The sequence below is a fragment of the Podarcis erhardii genome (genome assembly GCF_964252035.2).
Source record: "Podarcis erhardii genome assembly, chromosome: 2".
In the NCBI taxonomy this organism is placed as follows: Eukaryota; Metazoa; Chordata; class Lepidosauria; order Squamata; family Lacertidae; genus Podarcis; species Podarcis erhardii.
In genome coordinates, this window is record NC_138498.1 from 17,236,899 (window position 1) to 17,254,791 (window position 17,893).

The following is a 17,893-nucleotide window of genomic DNA, read 5'->3' on the forward strand; positions in this document are numbered from 1 at the left end:
CAGCAGCGATGATGATTGAAATTAGGCCGCCTCTTGCCCGTTGTGTAAATAGCAATAAACAAGGACTACAAAAAGTGCCTGAGGGCACATTAGCAAACCAGATAAGCTGTTGTGGGCACACTCCACAACCTGTTATACCGGCTGCAATAAAACGTTGCTTTAAGTGCAGGGAAGGGACTCCATGGGTTTCAGGAAAGGCCTCTGTTAGCACGCGTGTGCCTGCAAACACCACACTGGCAGCACCTGCGATAGGAACCTCTCAATCATCTTCCAAATTAAAAAGAAATTCTCAGTTCCAGGAATAGCTTGATATATGTTAAAGGTACAGCTGCCAGAGCCCTTGGCAGTGAGCACACTGGCTGCGAGATCTCAAAGGGTGGAGAGGAATATTGTTCATAAACTAAACACACACACACACACTCACCAATAACCTTGTGTGTGCCGCACTCGTAATCTTTCCCCTGTCAGAGGGAATTTAAAAACTGTATTTGCTGTCTTTAAGAGGGAAATAGTCTCATTTAGGGGGTATTCTAACACTTAATTGCAGAAGTACTCCGCGGTCCTAAATGCTGGATTTACATATAAGCTAAACAAGTTATAGCTTAGGGCCCCACTGTCTTGGAGCCCCCCCCCCCAATTTGAAGGAAACAAAACTTGGACATTTCCAAAATATAAGATAAAAAACAAATAAAACAAAACACACACACACCAACACTGTTTTGTGTTGTGTAGGCTTTAAGTGCAGGGAAGGGACTCCGTGGGTTTCAGGAAAGGCCTCTGTTAGCACGCGCGTGCCTGCAAGCACCACGCTGGCAGCACCGGCGATAGGAACCTCTCAATCATCTTCCAAATTAAAAAGAAATTCTGTTTAAGGTAATGGAGAATGGGGTGGTGTAGTGGTTAAGAGCGGTGGACTCGTAATCTGGTGAACTGGGTTTGCTTCCCCGCTCTTCCACATGCAGCTGCTGGGTGACCTTGGGCTAGTCACACTTCTCTGAAGTCTCTCAGCCCCACTCACCTCACAGAGTGTTTGTTGTGGGGGAGGAAGGGAAAGGAGATTGTTAGCCACTGGGAGACTCCTTAAGGGGAGTGAAAGGCGGGATATCAAGTCCAAACTCTTCTTCTTCTGAGATCCCAACCTCCATGGGGACCAGATGCTTCCAGGGAGAATAGTAATGGTAGTTCATGCATGCTCACGTGGAAGTGAATGAGGCAAGCCCAAGCTATGTGTTATGGCAACGTTCACATCTGCATGGGAGCAGCTGGATTGTGGAAAGTGAAGGTTGCTGGACAGTCTGTCAAGTGGAAATAAAAAATGGATTGGCGATAACATACATGTGTGTGCATCTAATTACAGATTGCGCAAGAGGTTCACAGGCCATAGGTGACATAGTGATGGGCTGTGCTATAATTCTTATGATTAGGTTCTACACCCCAACCCAGAGACACCTGCATGGAGATCTTGTTCAGTAATTTATTTCCAAGCTACTTTACAGCATAACCTATGATATGCGGCCTAGTAGGGTGCCATTTTAAAGGAGCATGTATGTGCCGTAGCTTCAGCTCTGAGAAGCCAGCTTTTTCCAGGTCGTTCCAGGTTTCTCTGGCCAAGTGGCACCCGTCAAACAGACATATCCAAGTTGGATCATAGATCTGCTGCCAGAAGAGAGTCCAGCTGGAAGGAGCACCTGCAACGTGTTCTAGGAAGTAGAAAGCGCCACCCTGGAGAAACAGAAATGGATGCATATAAGTCACTTTCTGTTGTGTATTGAGTCAAAGGATTTTATATCTGTATTATTATTGTCTGTAATTGAATTAGGGTAAAGTAACTGCCTTTTGGTTTCAGAGGGTACAGCTACTATTGGTTCATTTAAGCTGCTGTATTTGGATCCTCTGTCTTATTGGTTGCCTCCAAAAGGCAGGACTGTGATTGCCTGATATTGTTCCCTCCAAAATGTATCCTTTCTAGCTAGTTCCCTGTCCCTATAAATGTAGCTCTCCCCTCCTCAGGTTTTAGTCTTGTTGCTTTTAATAAAGAAGTGTTACTAGAGAACTGTCTCCAGCATATTATGTCAAGAGAGCTGAAATCACAAACCCCACGTCACAACACTTTCTATTCTCCTTTGGATTTCCTCAGATATTCCTTTGCACAATCAGCGCTAATGGTATCAGAGTGCTGTTAATTTTTCATGGCAACAGCCACTGTTCCCCTGAATTCTGTCCTGAATCTTCCCACATTCAGCTGCATTGGATGGCTTTGCGGTTCTTGTCTTATGAGAGGAACACGGAAAGCTCAGTGGGTTAGAACGTGGTGCTGAGAACGCCAAGGTTGCAGGTTCGATCCCTGTACGGGACAGCTGCATATTCCTGCGTTGTAGGGGGTTGGAGTAGATGATTTCCAGGCTCCCTTCTAATTCTACAATTCTATGATTTCTCTGTCTGCTTTCTCCATTCTGAGCATAACATTACACATCTCCATATTTGCCTTTTCTCACCGCTGCTACAAGCTGGGTCAGCCTCTTCACCAAGCTATCTGCTATGGCTGCAAAGCCTCATCCGTGGTCACTTTCCACCAATTCAGATTCCTGAGGTTATATGTGATTTTATTTTTATCTATCATCCCAAATCACTCTACACTTGATTACTTTGAACTTCATTGGCCATTTTAATGCCCATTTGCTCAGTTTGGAGCAGGAGTGCCAACTTGAATAAAATATTGGGGAAGGCCAGGTATGCCCCTCCCCATATAATCAACCACACGAAGTAGTACACAGCCACACTCCATATTAATCGTATTGCCCATCACCTATGGGGGTTCCTGGCCCCCTCAAATATTTTATTCGTGGGGTCAATGGGACCTCAGCCCCTAGGAGTTGGTTCTATGGTTTGGAGAAATCCTTTTGGAGATTTTCACAACCCCTTTTTGCATTAACCAACGTGAAAAATTGGGTATCGTTGTCAAACTTGACCCCAGTTCAGTCCTTGGACATGTTAATGATTAACAGGTTGAGTTTAAGGGCTCGTTTCTCAAATAATTGATTATGCAAACTGTAAATTCAAGTACCGGTACACTGTGAACTGGTATGTAAACTGTTCAAAATTCCGAAGTTTATTTATGTTGGGTGCTTTTAGGATTGTGAACTGGGATAACTAACTAACCTTTTGGGCCCAAGGTTGCAGTCATGCTTAGCAAACCCTTTGAGAGCTGCATGCCAATGCTGAGAAGGTCCAAAACTCAGTATGGATCCATATAGATGTAAGAGTTGAAAAGGGGAGCTATCCCTTTTCCTGGTTCATCAAATAAATTAACTGATGACCGAGGAGAGGGCAATTTACACCCTCATCAGGCCACTGGGCTTGAAGGAGAGGTTTAAATAACTTCATCCACCCTAGTACCCTGGCAGGTGTTTAACTAAGTAGACCTATTGAAATTACGGTAATCACGGTGACTAAGAGAGGTTCATTCATTTTAATAGGTCTACTCTGCACTTAATGCTACCTTATTTTATTTTTTGTGGCAGCTGTCCAAATTGGTGGTGTTGCAGGGAGAAAGATAATAACTGTTTGTCTGGATCATGTCCCTATGCTAAGAGTCCTGGATTTACATCCTGGTTTCTGATTTGATCCTGGAATGTCCTGCTTTTCCTCAGTCCCTATTTTCATCCGAGAAATGTTGGAGGATATGGAGTTATGTGACCCCCAAGCCAAGGAGATAAGTAACTATACAACCTTTAGAAGACATCTGAAGGCAGCCCTGTATGGGGATTAAAAAAAAATGTTTTATGTTTTATTATGTTTTTATGTATGTTGAAAGCAGCCCAGAGTGGTTGGGGCAACCAATAATACAATTGCTGCCGTTGTTGTTTAATAGGATGTCCCTATTTTCATCAAATAAACGTTGGAGGGTATGGGATCTGTCACTAGAGTCAGTTAACAGCTTAGCCAAGGGTGATTTTGAGTTTGCCCCCGACTTTGCCAGTTTCATTGGTAAGCAGAGATGGAAGATGTCAAGGAAATCTCAGTGGGTGAAACAAATACATTTTACTCACTATACTTCAAAAGGAAAGAGAGGCTATAATGTGTTTAAAAAGCCATTCCCAAACATGAATCATTCTATTTTTCTTTTTTTTTTAAGGCAGGAGGGAATAGGCACAAAACAAATGCAGAGAGGCTGAAATGTGAGGAGGAGGAATAATAATAATAATAATAATAATAATAATAATAATAATAATAAGCATTATTAATTATTCATTCATTCATACATACATACAGGTTTCCCCAGCCACTCTGGATGGCTCCCAACAGAATATTAAAAACACGATAAAAGATCAAACATTAAAAACGTCCCTAAACAGGGCTGCCTTGAGATGTCTTCTAAAAGTTTATTTCCTTGACATCTGATGGCAGGGCGTTCCACAGGGTGGGCGCCACTACCGAGAAGGCCCTCTGTCTGGTTCCCTTCACTGCTCACAGTGAGGGAACCACCAGAAGGTGCTCGGAGCTGGATCTAAGTGTCTGGGCTGAACGACAGGAGTGGAGAGGCTGCTTCAGGTATACTGGGCGTTCCTGCCGAACCACCTACCAGTTTCAACATGAGAGACAAGCGTGTTTAAAAATTTGCTTTGGTCTTTCACAAGTGCACAATGGACAAAATAATAAGAGGCATGTCTTTATCTGTCTAAGGCAGTGTTTCCCAACCTTGGGTCTCCAGCTGCTTTTGGACTACAACTCCCATCATCCCTAGCTAGCAATACCAGTGGTCAGGGATGGTGGGGAATGTAGTCCGAAAACAGCTAGAGACCAAAGGTTGGGAAACACTGGTCTAAGGTACCCTCAATAACACAGAGTGTGGGATTGTTTCTTCCTAACTGTAGTTAGGGAGAAAAGCAAGTAAGTGATTCCAACATTTGCAACTTATGAGAATGTAAATAGCTCAGAAGCAAATTGGTTTACGCAGAAACAACAAGAGATCCGAATCCATCTACCTGCATTTGTGATTCCCCAACGGATATAGAATTGACTAACACCTGAGAATACACATCCCCCTGCATTTACTGAATTGTCCTTCTTCTTCCCACGGCGTGAGCTACTTACCGGTCTCAGCACCCGCAGGACTTCTTTCATAACTTGCTCTGGGCTCTTCACAGAGCATAGCACCAGCGTTGAAACCACCACACCTGGTGCAGGTCCTCAGCCGGAGCCACCAAGCAGTGTTCCACCTGCATGTGTGGCTTTTCAGCCAGGCTCTTGTTGAGAGACTTCTGGAAGTTGGGGTTCGGATCAGTGCATATGATTTTGCATCCCGCGGGGTAGAACTGAAAGTTGGAGCCAGTTCCCGCACCAATCTCCAACAGTGTGAGGGCCCCCGTAGGACTGGCAAAGTCCTTCAGGTTGCTGAACATTTCCTTTTTCTTGTCAGACATGTGCTTATTATAACAGATGGTCACCACAGCCATGAGGTAGGGGAACAACTTCTTGCAAAGGGGTTCCCAGATACCCAGATACCATAGCAAGTAAGCAGGGAAGGCTAATATCTGGACGCAGAACCTGAGCAGGACAACTAAGCATGTTGTTTCCATGTTAGCAGGAGGGCAGAAAACAGCAAAGTCAGAGGAGAAGAGAAAGTCAGTCGCAGAGTCTCGAGGGTGGGGCTTGTTTTTATCTGCAGCTTCCAGTCCTCAAAGATCTCAAAGGGTGGAAAGAAATATTGTTAATAAACTCCACACACACACACAAACTCACCAATAACATGGTTTGTGCATGCACTTGTAATCTTGCCCGTCAGAGGAACTTAAAAACTTTAAGAGGGAAATAATCTCATTTAGGGGGTATTCTTACACTTTATTGCAATGCTGGTTTAAATTTGTTACAAGCTTTTCCTAAATATAAGGGGAAACCTTTTTCCCATGGCAGAACTCTTTCACACCAAAACTGCGCTGAAAAATGTTGGGGTGGAAGGATTTGAAACTAGTCTTCAGTGATATATTTGCTTCCCTTGTGGGTTTGTTTTTTTGTCTCAAGCAGCTGCAGACTTGAGCAGCACAGTCCTGCCCTGCAAATGATTTACTTTTATTCGCTCTGGCTGTTATATATATATAAAAAATTAAATTTTTCAACATACATTTATAATATCCAATCTAAATTTTATCACATATTTTCTCTTTTTGACTTCCTTCAACCTCTCTGACAATCATCCATTATTCAAATTTTTAAATACACATTTCCTAATTTTATATTGCATTTTATAAACCTTCACACCCTTAGTTTTCATCAATACAATAGTCCTCTGTCATTTACAGAACTTCTTGAAATCCCACTGGCGTTATTTGCTCATCACATACACATTTCAGATAGTCTGAAAATTTTCCCCAGTCTTCAATGAACTTTTGATCTCGTATATATCTGATCTTTCCTGTTAGTTTGTCTAGTTCAGCACAGTCCATTAGTTCCATTCTCCATTCTTCGAGCGTCGGCAGTTGTTCCTGTTTCCATTTTTGGGCCAATAATATTCTAGCTGCTGTTACTGCATATTGGAAAAGTTTACAATCCATTCTATTTATTTCATTTCCTACTATTCCTAGAAGAAAAGCCTCTGGTTTCTTAACAAACGTATATTTCAACATCTTTTTCATCTCATTATATATCATTTCCCAGAAGCCCTTCACCTTCTTACAGTCCCACCACATATGGTAAAATGTTCCGTCTTTTTCTTTACATTTCCAACACTTATTACATGTTTTATACATTTTTGCCAGTTTCACAGGTGTGATGTACCATCTATAAATCATTTTCATAACATTTTCCTTTAACGCAGTACATGCCGTAAATTTTATATTTTCATTCCACCGTTTTATCCAATCATTAAACTGTATATTATAACCCAAATCTCTGGCCCAGTGTATCATAACCGATTTAACTTCCTCATCTTTTGTATACCATTCTAGCAAGATTTTATACATTTTGGACAAATTTTTATTTTCATTGTTTATTATTTCTATTTGAAATTTAGATTCTTTTTCCTCATAACCTTTCTTTTAAGTCCTTTTTAAACATTTCGTTAACCTGATAATAATGCAAACAATCATACACATACTCTTTCACTTCTTCATAGGGTTTCATTTTCCATTTTCTTCCTTCCTTTATAATCAATTCTTTATATGTAATCCAGTTCCCCCTCATATTAACTTTCTTAAGACTTATAACTTCTAACGGAGATAGCCAGTGGGGAGTTCTTGTTTCTAATAAACTTCTATATCTCGCCCATATTTCTATGAGAGATCTTCTAAAGATGTGGTTTTCGAAGCCTTTATGAATCTTTCTTTTCTCACACCATAGATATGCGTGCCAGCCATATCTGTTATCAAAACCTTCTAAATCCAATAACTCAGTATTTTTTAACTTTATCCATTCTTTCAGCCAGCAGAGACATGAAGCTTCATAATATAATTTCAAGTCTGGCAGGGCGAAGCCTCCTCTTTCTTTCGCATCCGTTAATAACTTATACATAATTCTTGGCTTCTTACCCTGCCAGATATATCTTGAAATTGCTCTTTGCCACTCTTTAAATATTGCTGTCCCCTTAATTATTGGAATTGTCTGAAATAAGAATAACATCTTTGGCAGCTGCCGCTCTGGCTGTTCTTTTGTTCTCTCAGTGGCAGAAGAGACATGGGCACCTGATGGTTTTTATTACCTACTTTAGGTTAATTATAAATTAACCTAAACTGCATAACGTCAGATTTTTTGTGATTTTTTCAAAAAAAGATTTTTCGCAGCTTACGGTGTCAAGGCCTGATTTCTTAGCCTAGGATAAAAACCCTTTGGTTTTCACCGCTAAACCTTTCAGAGTGGCATTTGCAACTGTTTGGCACCATTTATGAGTGAATTGCATAACGTCAGGATTTTAGTGAAATTCTGACCACGCGGGTCAAGGATTTTTTCAAAAAAAGATTTTCCGCAGCTTACGGTGTCAAGGCCTGATTTCCTAGCCTAGGATAAAAACCCTTCTGTTGAGATTAGAATATAGGCATACAGCGATCCTTTCAGAATAACTGGGCCCTGTAGCAGGATCAGCGCTGGATTTACGTACTGTATAAGCTAAGCAAGCTATAGTTTAGGGCCCCACTCTGTTGGGGCCCAAAAAAAATTAAAGGAAAAAAACTTGGATGTACATTTCCAAAATGTAAGATAAAAAAATAAAATAAAACCTACATACAGCAACAGCGTTTTATGTTGTGTAGGCTCCTAGGATGTAAGTAATGGGCCCCACCTCCTAGCCTGCCCCCTAAAATATCACTGGTTTGCTCATTTCTATATATAGGGGCCTACAATCTGCTATTTATAATTATTAGTAGTTTGCATCATATACCATATTTTTCGCCCTATAGGACGCACTTTTCCCCCTCCAAAAATGAAGGGGAAATGTGTGTGCGTCCTATGGGGCGAATGCAGGCTTTCGCTGAAGCCTGGAGAGCGAGAGACGTCGGTGCGCACTGACCCCTCTCGCTCTCCAGGCTTCAGGAAGCTATCCGCAAGCCTTGCGAGCCCGGGGGAGTTCCCGCGGGCTCGCAAGGCTTGCGGGCAGCAGCCTGCAGCCCGAAGCACGGGGCGCCCTCCGGAGGACGCCCCGTGCTTCAGGCAGATGTCCGCAAGCCTTGCGCGCCAGGCGGGCCAGGCTCGCAAGGCTTGCAGGCAGCAGCCTGTTCTGGGGGCTGGGGTCGGGGGAAGCTCGGTCTTCCCCCGCGCCAGGGGGGGGGAAATATTTTTTTCCCCTTATTTCCCTCCCCCCCCCAAAAAAACTAGGTGCATCCTATGGGGCGGTGTGTCCTATGGGGCGAAAAATACGGTACTTATGTCAGAACTCCCTGACATAAGTTATATCAGTGAGCCTGAACTGTATGAGAGACAGGAAGAAGAGAGGGAAGAGGGCTTCAAAAGGAGGAGAGACTGAAGTGAACAGGGATTCCCAGCCCACGGTGGGGGAGGAGAGACAGGGCTGGGAAGAAACGCAAGAAGGGGAGACACAGGAAAGGGAGCAGACAGATTCATGGATATCAGAAGACTGTGGGAACGTAAGAGAAGGGTTGTAAAGGCAACTGGCAGCAGCGATGATGATTGAAATTAGGCCGCCTCTTGCCCGTTGTGTAAATAGCAATAAACAAGGACTACAAAAAGTGCCTGAGGGCACATTAGCAAACCAGATAAGCTGTTGTGGGCACACTCCACAACCTGTTATACCGGCTGCAATAAAACGTTGCTTTAAGTGCAGGGAAGGGACTCCATGGGTTTCAGGAAAGGCCTCTGTTAGCACGCGTGTGCCTGCAAACACCACACTGGCAGCACCTGCGATAGGAACCTCTCAATCATCTTCCAAATTAAAAAGAAATTCTCAGTTCCAGGAATAGCTTGATATATGTTAAAGGTACAGCTGCCAGAGCCCTTGGCAGTGAGCACACTGGCTGCGAGATCTCAAAGGGTGGAGAGGAATATTGTTCATAAACTAAACACACACACACACACTCACCAATAACCTTGTGTGTGCCGCACTCGTAATCTTTCCCCTGTCAGAGGGAATTTAAAAACTGTATTTGCTGTCTTTAAGAGGGAAATAGTCTCATTTAGGGGGTATTCTAACACTTTATTGCAGAAGTACTCCGCGGTCCTAAATGCTGGATTTACATATAAGCTAAACAAGTTATAGCTTAGGGCCTCACTGTCTTGGAGCCCCCCCCCCCAATTTGAAGGAAACAAAACTTGGACATTTCCAAAATATAAGATAAAAAACAAATAAAACAAAACATACATACACCAACACTGTTTTGTGTTGTGTAGGCTTTAAGTGCAGGGAAGGGACTCCGTGGGTTTCAGGAAAGGCCTCTGTTAGCACGCGCGTGCCTGCAAACACCACGCTGGCAGCACCGGCGATAGGAACCTCTCAATCATCTTCCAAATTAAAAAGAAATTCTGTTTAAGGTAATGGAGAATGGTGTGGTGTAGTGGTTAAGAGCGGTGGACTCGTAATCTGGTGAACTGGGTTTGCTTCCCCGCTCTTCCACATGCAGCTGATGGGTGACCTTGGGCTAGTCACACTTCTCTGAAGTCTCTCAGCCCCACTCACCTCACAGAGTGTTTGTTGTGGGGGAGGAAGGGAAAGGAGATTGTTAGCCACTGGGAGACTCCTTAAGGGGAGTGAAAGGTGGGATATCAAGTCCAAACTCTTCTTCTTCTGAGATCCCAACCTCCATGGGGACCAGATGCTTCCAGGGAGAATAGTAATGGTAGTTCATGCATGCTCACGTGGAAGTGAATGAGGCAAGCCCAAGCTATGTGTTATGGCAACGTTCACATCTGCATGGGAGCAGCTGGATTGTGGAAAGTGAAGGTAGCTGGACAGTCTGTCAAGTGGAAATAAAAAATGGATTGGCGATAACATACATGTGTGTGCATCGAATTACAGATTGCGCAAGAGGTTCACAGGCCATAGGTGACATAGTGATGGGCTGTGCTATAATTCTTATGATTAGGTTCTACACCCCAACCCAGAGACACCTGCATGGAGATCTTGTTCAGAAATTTATTTCCAAGCTACTTTACAGCATAACCTATGATATGCGGCCTAGTAGGGTGCCATTTTAAAGGAGCATGTATGTGCCGTAGCTTCAGCTCTGAGAAGCCAGCTTTTTCCAGGTCGTTCCAGGTTTCTCTGGCCAAGTGGCACCCGTCAAACAGACATATCCAAGTTGGATCATAGATCTGCTGCCAGAAGAGAGTCCAGCTGGAAGGAGCACCTGCAACGTGTTCTAGGAAGTAGAAAGCGCCACCCTGGAGAAACAGAAATGGATGCATATAAGTCACTTTCTGTTGTGTATTGAGTCAAAGGATTTTATATCTGTATTATTATTGTCTGTAATTGAATTAGGGTAAAGTAACTGCCTTTTGGTTCCAGAGGGTACAGCTACTATTGGTTCATTTAAGCTGCTGTATTTGGATCCTCTGTCTTATTGGTTGCCTCCAAAAGGCAGGACTGTGATTGCCTGATATTGTTCCCTCCAAAATGTATCCTTTCTAGCTAGTTCCCTGTCCCTATAAATGTAGCTCTCCCCTCCTCAGGTTTTAGTCTTGTTGCTTTTAATAAAGAAGTGTTACTAGAGAACTGTCTCCAGCATATTATGTCAAGAGAGCTGAAATCACAAACCCCACGTCACAACACTTTCTATTCTCCTTTGGATTTCCTCAGATATTCCTTTGCACAATCAGCGCTAATGGTATCAGAGTGCTGTTAATTTTTCATGGCAACAGCCACTGTTCCCCTGAATTCTGTCCTGAATCTTCCCACATTCAGCTGCATTGGATGGCTTTGGGGTTCTTGTCTTATGAGAGGAACACGGAAAGCTCAGTGGGTTAGAACATGGTGCTGAGAACGCCAAGGTTGCAGGTTCGATCCCTGTACGGGACAGCTGCATATTCCTGCGTTGTAGGGGGTTGGAGTAGATGATTTCCAGGCTCCCTTCTAATTCTACAATTCTATGATTTCTCTGTCTGCTTTCTCCATTCTGAGCATAACATTACACATCTCCATATTTGCCTTTTCTCACCGCTGCTACAAGCTGGGTCAGCCTCTTCACCAAGCTATCTGCTATGGCTGCAAAGCCTCATCCGTGGTCACTTTCCACCAATTCAGATTCCTGAGGTTATATGTGATTTTATTTTTATCTATCACCCTCAAATCACTCTACACTTGATTACTTTGAACTTCATTGGACATTTTAATGCCCATTCGCTCAGTTTGGAGCAGGAGTGCCAACTTGAATAAAATATTGGGGAAGGCCAGGTATGCCCCTCCCCATATAATCAACCACAAGTAGTAGTACACAGACACACTCCATTTTAATCGTATTGCCCATCACCTATGGGGGTTCCCGGCCCCCTCAAATATTTTATTCGTGGGGTCAATGGGACCTCGGCCCCTAGGAGTTGGTTCTATGGTTTGGAGAAATCCTTTTGGAAATTTTCACAACCGCTTTTTGCCAACGTGAAAAATTGTCAAACTTGACCCCAGTTCAGTCCTTGGACATGTTAATGATTAACAGGTTGAGTTTAAGGGCTCGTTTCTCAAATAACTGATTGTGCAAACTGCAAATTCAAGTACACTGTGAACTGGTATGTAAACTGTTCAAAATTCCGAAGTTTATTTATGTTGGGTGCTTTTAGGATTATGAACTGGGATAACTAACTAACCTTTTTGGCCGAAGGTTGCAGTCAAGCTTAGCAAACCCTTGACAGCTGCATGCCAATGCTGAGAAGGTCCAAAACTCAGTATGGATCCATACAGATCAGCTGAAAAGTGGAGCTATCCCTTTTCCTGGCTCATCAAATGAACTATCTGATGACCGAGGAGAGGGCAATTTACATCCAATTTGCAGCTGTCCAGATTGGCGGTGTTGCAGGGAGAAAGATAATAGCTGTTTGGGCTGGATCATGTCCCTAGCCTAAGAATTTACTACTGCTAGTTTAAAATATATTGCTCTTGAGGAATCAGAATGACTCATGGTGGAATATATATACAGTGGTACCTTGGGTTACAAACACTTCAGGTTACAGATTCCACTAACCCGGAAGTAGTACCTCGGATTAAGAGCTTTGCCCCAGGATGAGAACAGAAATCATGCGGCGGCACGGCGCGGCTGCAGCAGGAGGCTCCATTAGCTAAAGTGGTACCTCAGGTTAAGAACGGTTTCAGGTTAAGAACAGACCTCCGGAATGAATTAAGTTCGTAACCAGAGGTACCACTGTACAGTATATGGAATATATATATATATATATATATATATATATATATTCTGAAAGCACTTTCATTCTTTCTTAAAAATCAGTTTCCCACAAATATATCATTTCCATCGCTTGATAAAATTCTGCTTTGCAAGCTGGAACATTTTGAAAACCAAAATTTACATTTTTTTTCAGCAACAGAAACTACAGCTCCCACACACACACAAAAAAAAAACCTAAAAGGGGTGGGAAGACAAAAAGATTTTCACATGTTTGCAGGAAGCAATTGGGATTTGTTTAAATGCTGTTTGTCACCGAAGCCAATTGACAGTTATTATCATATATCATAATTCAAATTCCTTTCCTTTCAGATCAGTTGTGGTTTGCTGACTCAAAGTGAAAATCCTGATACCCCCCCACCTCATGAACTCTTACATCATCATCAGACCTTGCATCAAAGAGTGAATCGGAATATTCCATGAAGGATTTGTCCAGAGTTTGTTGTAAAGGCCATAGGGATGTAGCAATTTCAACACTCACAACTTTCTGTGTAACTCTGGTTTCCTAATCTGTGCTGCTGTGGGAGGTTTAGGATAAGGCAGACATGACCCTCTGCCAGTAGATGAAGCATTTAAAAACTTCCCTGTACAGGGCTGCCTTCAGACATCTTCTAAAACTTATATAGTTACTTATCCCTTTGATTCAGGGATTGCAGATCTCCATACACTCCAACATTTCTCCAATGAAAATAGGGATATCCTAAGGAAAAGCGGGACATTCTCGGATCAAATAAAAAACTAGCACAGCTTCTGTAAATGAAGGACTGTCCCTGGAAAACAGGAGTGTCTGAGTGTCTGGGGACCACTGTACAATTCTCTGCGCTTTCACATATTTTACAATGTTTTACAATGAGGTCAGTTTTAAAAAAGAAGTTCAGCCTTGGCTTTCCTCTTTCTGTCTATTCATCCATATCTGAGAAATGCATAGTTAAAGAGAAGTCTTAAGGGTAACATCAAATACTAACAGAAAATTAATTGACTATTTATTTATGTGTTGGAGCAGTCTGCGCAGTAAAACCTCTCCAACTTCTTTTAAAATAGCCTTGGTCGCAAATGCCCTTCTGTAGCTTGAATCTAGGCTGTTGCGAAAGGGGACTTGAAGTTAAGCATGTTCTTATTCACATTCTTGCACAATCCGATTGCTCTTTAGATCTCCTCGTTTAAAAGTAGTTAAGATGTTACGGTTTTGTTATGCTTATAGCATTCTCCTTTAAAACTATGGCTATCTGCTGCTGTCAAAAACATTCAGGAGAATAATAATAATAATAAATTTATCCGCCCAACAGGGTATTAAAAACACAATAAAACATCAAACATTAAAAACTTCTCTAAACAGCCTTCAGACATCTTCTAAAAGTCAGATAGTTGTTTGTTTCCTTGACATCTGATGGCAGGGCATTCCACAGGGTGGGTGCCACCACCGAGAAGGCCCTCTGCCTGGTTCCCTGTAACATCACTTCTCGCAGTGAGGGAACCGCCAGAAGGCCCTCAGCACTGGACCTCATTGTCTGGGCTGAATGAGTGGGATGGAGATGCTGCTTCAGGTATACTGGGCCTTCCTGCCCAACCATCTACCAGTTTCAAAGTTGGAGACAAGCACGTTTAAAAATTTGCTTTGGTCTTTCACAAGTGCACAACAACAACAGACAAAATAATAAGAGGCATGTCTAGATCTGTCTAAGGTGCCCTCAGTAACACAGAGTGTGGGATTGTTTCTTCCTAACTGTAGTTAAGAGAGAAAAGCAAGCGAGTGATTCCAGCGTTTGCAACTTGTGAGAATGTAAATAGCTCAGAAGCAAATTGGTTTACGCAGAAACAACAAGGGATCCGAATCCATCTACCTGCATTTGTGATTCCCCAACGGATATAGAATTGACTAACACCCGAGAATACAGCATGCCCCTGCAGTTACTGAATTGTGCTTGTTCTTCCCACGGCGTGAGCTACTTACCGGTCTCAGCACCCGCAGGACTTCTTTCATAACTTGCTCTGGGCTCTTCACAGAGCATAGCACCAGCGTTGAAACCACCACATCCACCGATGCAGCTGGTACCTGGTGCAGGTCCTCAGCCGGAGCCACCAAACAGCGTTCCACCTGCACGTGTGGATTTTCAGCCAGGCTCTTGTCGAGAAACTTCTGGAAGTTGGGGTTCGGATCAGTGCATATGATTTTGCATCCCGCGGGGTAGAACTGAAAGTTGGAGCCAGTTCCCGCACCAATCTCCAGCAGTGTGAGGGCCCCCGTAGGACTGGCAAAGTCCTTCAGGTTGCTGAACATTTCCTTTTTCTTGTCAGACATGTGCTTATTATAACAGATGGTCACCACAGCCATGAGGTAGGGGAATAACTTCTTGCAAAGGGGTTCCCAGATACCCAGATACCATAGCAAGTAAGCAGGGAAGGCTAATATCTGGACGCAGAACCTGAGCAGGACAACTAAGCATGTTGTTTCCATGTTAGCAGGAGGGCAGAAAACAGCAAAGTCAGAGGAGAAGAGAAAGTCAGTCGCAGAGTCTCGAGGGTGGGGCTTGTTTTTATCTGCAGCTTCCAGTCCTAAATAACCAGCCAGTTAAAACGAAGCAACCAAGTTCCAGGAATAGCTTGATATATGTTAAAGGTACAGCTGCCAGAGCCCTTGGCAGTGAGCACACTGGCTGCGAGATCTCAAAGGGTGGAGAGGAATATTGTTCATAAACTAAACACACACACACACACTCACCAATAACCTTGTGTGTGCACCCACTCGTAATCTTTCCCCTGTCAGAGGGAATTTAAAAACTGTATTTGCTGTCTTTAAGAGGGAAATAGTCTCATTTAGGAGGTATTCTAACACTTTATTGTGTACTCCGCGGTCCTAAGTGCTGGATTTACGTATAAGCTAAACAAGTTATAGCTTAGGGCCCCACTGTCTTGGAGCCCCTCCCCAATTTGAAGGAAACAAAACTTGTACATTTCCAAAATACAAGATAAAAAACAAATAAAACAAAACATACATACACCAACACTGTTTTGTGTTGTGTAGGCTCCTATTTCGTTATGCGCAAATGGCTTTAGATACTTATTAGGTCCATAAATTACCATATAGCATATATTCAACACAAAAAAATAGCGACAATTTGTTGTTGACAAAGGACAGCTGGACATATAAAGGGCCCCATTACCTTCAGCAGCTTAGAGCCTCATCAAAGCTAAATCCGAACCTGCCGGTTCTGTAGTAACCCAAAGCGAATGTTGGTTTAAATTTGTTACAAGCTTTTCCTAAATATAAGGGGAAACCTTTTTCCCATGGCAGAACTCTTTCACACCAAAACTGCGCTGAAAAATGTTGGGGTGGAAGGATTTGAAACTAGTCTTCAGTGATATGTTTGCTTCCCTTGTGGGTTTGGTTTTTTTGTCTCAAGCTGCTGCAGACTTGAGCAGCAGTCCTGCCCTGCAAATCCTTTACTTTTATTCGCTCTGGCTGTTCTTTTGGTCTCTCTGTGGCAGGAGAGACATGGGCACCTGATGATTTTTATCACCTACTTTAGGTTAATTATACATCTCCCTAGCCAGTGCAGAAGATGAGAATATAGGCATATGGCAATCTTTTCAGAACAACTGGGCCCTGTAGCAGGATCAGTGCTGGATTTAAGGTAAAGGGACCCCTGACCATTAGATCCAGTCGTGACCGACTCTGGGGTTGCGGCGCTCATCTCTCTTTATTGGCCGAGGGAGACGGCGTACAGCTTCCGGGTCATGTGGCCAGCATGACTAAGCCGCTTCTGGCGAACCAGAGCAGCACACGGAAATGCCGTTCACCTTCCCGCTGGAGTGGTACCTATTTATCTACTTGCACTTTGACGTGCTTTCGAACTCCTAGGTTGGCAGGAGCAGGGACCGGGCAACGGGAGCTCACCCCGTGGCGGGGATTCGAACTGCGACCTTCTGATCAGCAAGTCCTAGGCTCTGTGGTTTAACCCACAGTGCCACCTGCGTCCCTGTGCTGGAATTATGTGTAAGCTAAACAAGCTATAGCTTAGGACCCTACTCTCTTGGGGCCCCCAAAAAATTTTAAAGGAAAAAAACCTGGATGCACATTTCCAAAACGTAAGTTAAAAAACAAATAAAATAAAACCTACATAAAGCAACAGTGTTTTGTGTTGTGTAGGCACCTGTTACCTAAAATATCACTGGTTTGCTCTTTTCTATATATAGGGTGCCTACAATCTGCTATTTATAATTAGTAGTTTGCATCATATATTTACACCTATTATTATTTCTTGTTATAGCAAGTTTCTAGAGACTAGATTATGAGTCTTTGTAAATTGTGCTCCTAAAGGAACTTTTGTTATTGCCAAATGCCAATGTGTTTGCATTATTAAGTTTGTTATGAATAAAAAATAATTTAAAGTTAGAGGTTAATAATTATTTCACTATTAATGTACTTGTTAATTGCATTTCAGTTCAACCATTACTTTGATAAAATACATATTTTGTTATGTGCAAATGGCTTTGGATACCTATTAGGTCTATAAATTACCATATAGCATATATTCAAAACACAAAAACAGTGACAATTTATTGTTGACAAAGGACAGGTGGACATATAAAGGGCCCCATTACCTTCAGTAACTTAGGGCCTAATCAAACCTAAATCCGGCCCTGAGCAGGATGTGTGGAGATTATCTGTGTTAAAGGAGCCATCAGTGCCAGAGCAGTTAGGTTTTTTTGTGGGGTCAATGTGGGGTGTATGGGGTTGCAGTGTGTGGCATGGCGCTTAGGGGCTTGCAGTGCAGGATACATACATAGTTGCCCCAATCTGAACTTTTTAGTTTACTACTTTTTAGTTTACTACTACATCTGCACAGTTGACATGATTCACCGAGGGGCATATTTTATATTAAAAGCAATCTCAAACAGCAGAGGAATATTTGAGGTCACTGGGAGAGTCAAAATGGCTTCAGGATTGCTCTCCCGTACTACTTCAGACACATGGTTTATAGGTTTAGATATATGAGCATTTATGAATCTTTATTCTGTATTTGAAACCTTCGAATTCTTATACAGTAACACTTCCCTAACTTTGC

General features: G+C 42.8%; 1 protein-coding gene, 2 long non-coding RNA genes and 1 pseudogene across 4 annotated transcripts; 1 reads left to right on the forward strand and 3 right to left on the reverse strand.

Moving 5' to 3' along the window:
- Window positions 1-1,460: 1,460 nt before the first annotated feature.
- On the reverse strand, window positions 1,461-5,682 carry LOC309335054 (thiol S-methyltransferase TMT1A-like; annotated as a pseudogene). The gene is made up of 2 exons (XR_014161642.1): window positions 5,095-5,682; window positions 1,461-1,722 (listed from the first exon to the last, which is right to left on the reverse strand). The product of XR_014161642.1 is annotated as a thiol S-methyltransferase TMT1A-like (transcript).
- On the forward strand, window positions 2,643-4,130 carry LOC309335114. Its single transcript, XR_014153357.1, has 2 exons — window positions 2,643-3,291; window positions 3,322-4,130. It is a non-coding gene; the product is annotated as an uncharacterized lncRNA (long non-coding RNA).
- Window positions 4,241-5,088, reverse strand: LOC309335121. The gene is made up of 2 exons (XR_014153365.1): window positions 4,819-5,088; window positions 4,241-4,674 (listed from the first exon to the last, which is right to left on the reverse strand). It is a non-coding gene; the product is annotated as an uncharacterized lncRNA (long non-coding RNA).
- A 4,877-nt stretch (window positions 5,683-10,559) lies between the features above and the next one.
- TMT1A (thiol methyltransferase 1A) lies at window positions 10,560-15,782 on the reverse strand. Its single transcript, XM_081849974.1, has 2 exons — window positions 14,779-15,782; window positions 10,560-10,821 (listed from the first exon to the last, which is right to left on the reverse strand). The coding sequence occupies exons 1-2, from the start codon at window positions 15,280-15,282 to the stop codon at window positions 10,585-10,587; spliced, it is 741 nt and encodes a 246-aa protein (XP_081706100.1). The 5' UTR covers window positions 15,283-15,782; the 3' UTR covers window positions 10,560-10,584.
- Window positions 15,783-17,893: the final 2,111 nt, after the last annotated feature.

Coding starts and splice junctions, on each gene's coding strand:
- TMT1A (XM_081849974.1), bottom strand. CDS start 15,282: ATGGAAACAACATGCTTAGTTGTCCTGCTCAGGTTCTGCGTCCAGATA. Junction 10,822..14,778: donor TCCTGCGGGTGCTGAGACCG/GTAAGTAGCTCA, acceptor CTGTTTCTCCAG/GGTGGCGCTTTCTACTTCCT.